The 1,924-nt window shown below is 40.1% G+C and overlaps 1 protein-coding gene across 1 annotated transcript in view; it reads left to right on the top strand.

The window, feature by feature from the left end:
- UIMC1 (ubiquitin interaction motif containing 1) overlaps positions 1-1,924 on the top strand; it is a 92,683-nt gene that overhangs the window by 86,160 nt on the left and 4,599 nt on the right. The window contains exon 9 of the mRNA XM_045284687.1: positions 903-987. Coding sequence (XP_045140622.1) covers positions 903-987 — 85 coding nt within the window. The remainder of the gene's footprint in view (positions 1-902; positions 988-1,924) is intronic.

The following is a 1,924-nucleotide window of genomic DNA, read 5'->3' on the forward strand; positions in this document are numbered from 1 at the left end:
CAGCCGCTCCATGGCAGAAAGATGAAACAATCTCATAGAGATTTACAGTCCTGGAAACACTTAAAACAGTTCTACAATTTCCTGTGGGGTTGCATGCTTCGACGGTATTGGGTTAAGATCCTTAAGAGTCTGTGTTTTATAAACAGATGCCTTTTGGTGTGAAACAAAGTATTTGCATTCTACCTGGGCTAAAGCCATCAATAACACTAGAATTAGAATAATGTAGTTTCAGGACAAAATACGAAATAATAATGTATAATCGATCAAGGATTCACGAGGGTGGGAGGGGGAGGGGGAAGAAAAAAGGCACTTATACCAAGGGCTCAAGTAGAAAATGTTTTGGAAATGATGATGGCAACATATGTACAAATATGCTTGACACAACTTATGTATGGAATGTTGTAAGAGCCCCCAATAAAATGATTAAAAGAAAAAAAAAGAATGTAGTCTCAGTATTATGGGAAGAACTCGTTGTATTAGCCCTTCCAAGTCAAGATTTCCTCACTTGTAAATGGAGCATTTTGTAAGAGTTTGTAAAGATCAGAGGTGATGTAGGCACTCACATGTGGCTATCCTTATTATGTGTATTCTTAGATCGTTCATTGGTTTGTGTGTCACATAGATTCTTGTTGGGGAAGTGTAAATCTCTCCCTGCGTATTGTGGTACTACACAGAACCTTCCTTGGTATGGGCTGGGTCTTTAGATCTCTTGGTTTAGTAAATAAGAGGAAAGTGCGTAGAGTGGGGTGGGAGGTAGCATTTTAGTATGCATGTTACAGATGTTATGTTCTATATAGACAGTGCACTTTCCTCAGTGGAGTAGGATTTTAAACTTTATTTTGTCTTTTATACTCAAAGTCTGTTGCCAGCTAACAGTTCTTCTTTTGTTGTGGTGGTTGAAGTATTGACTCGGAGACAAAAAGAGGCCAAGAGCAAGAACAAGACTGATAATGGGACAGCTGGCCAGACTTCTCCAGATACTGAAAAGTAAGTAGGTGTGCTGCATTCATGGGGCTCTTGTTGTACAGACTGTTGCTTGGATGGGACAAAGAGACCAGTTCTTGTCTTAGCCTGTGTTTCTTTGGCCTGCCAATCACCTCATTGCTTGGATGCCTGAATTTCTTTTTCTTATTCCAGTTCATGTCAGTGCAGATGACTTCTCAATGCCCTTAAAAACACAAAATAAAAAAACCCCACTTCTGTTTTTAGATTTCTGTTTTCTATGAGTTTAGAGTGGTGTTTGGTGCTTTGGGGAAGCGGTGTGCTATTTTGTTCTGTAATGATGGGGAAAGTGCACTGCAAAAAGCTGGGCAAAGCAGAAGATGTAGAAGGTTTCCTTGGGCTGTGGGTTGCAGCATTCTAAAGGAGGGCTTCCCCAAAGTAAAGACATTGCCAGCAGTGCAGTAGAACAGCTGGCCACTCGGTTAAAACCTTTGTCTTGGAGCACAGATCTTAAGAGTCTACATTTGGGGCTGCCTTCCCCAGTCCAGTTTAGCAGAAGTGATTGCTTACCCCCTGGAGACCCCCCCTATAATTTGGACATTCTTCTAGCACTGGGTTTACAACATTTTACTGCAGGTTTTTTGATGTGTTTTTTGGGCGAGACATTTCTATCTCCTTGGTTAGCCTGTGAGATATTTGAAGGCAGGTACTTGCCTTCATTCATGTTTACATCTATAGCATCTAATCATATGTGCCTGAGATAGCAATAGCAGTAATAGCTGAGTGCCTAACATTATGTGTGAATCACTGTGCTGGGTGCTTTATTTATAACTTTCACAGTAAGTCAATAAAGTGGCTCCTATTTATTTTATTTAAATACATTTTAAAAAGAACAAATGAAGAAAAACTAAGCTTACCTGACTCCAAAACATTTGCTGTTTCCACAGAGCTGCAGACAGGTGGGGATTATTTATTAATGTTG

The sequence above is a fragment of the Echinops telfairi genome, unplaced genomic scaffold (genome assembly GCF_000313985.2).
Source record: "Echinops telfairi isolate 266 unplaced genomic scaffold, ASM31398v2 ScPeMD7_7469;HRSCAF=8507_0, whole genome shotgun sequence".
NCBI classification, from domain to species: domain Eukaryota; kingdom Metazoa; phylum Chordata; class Mammalia; order Afrosoricida; family Tenrecidae; genus Echinops; species Echinops telfairi.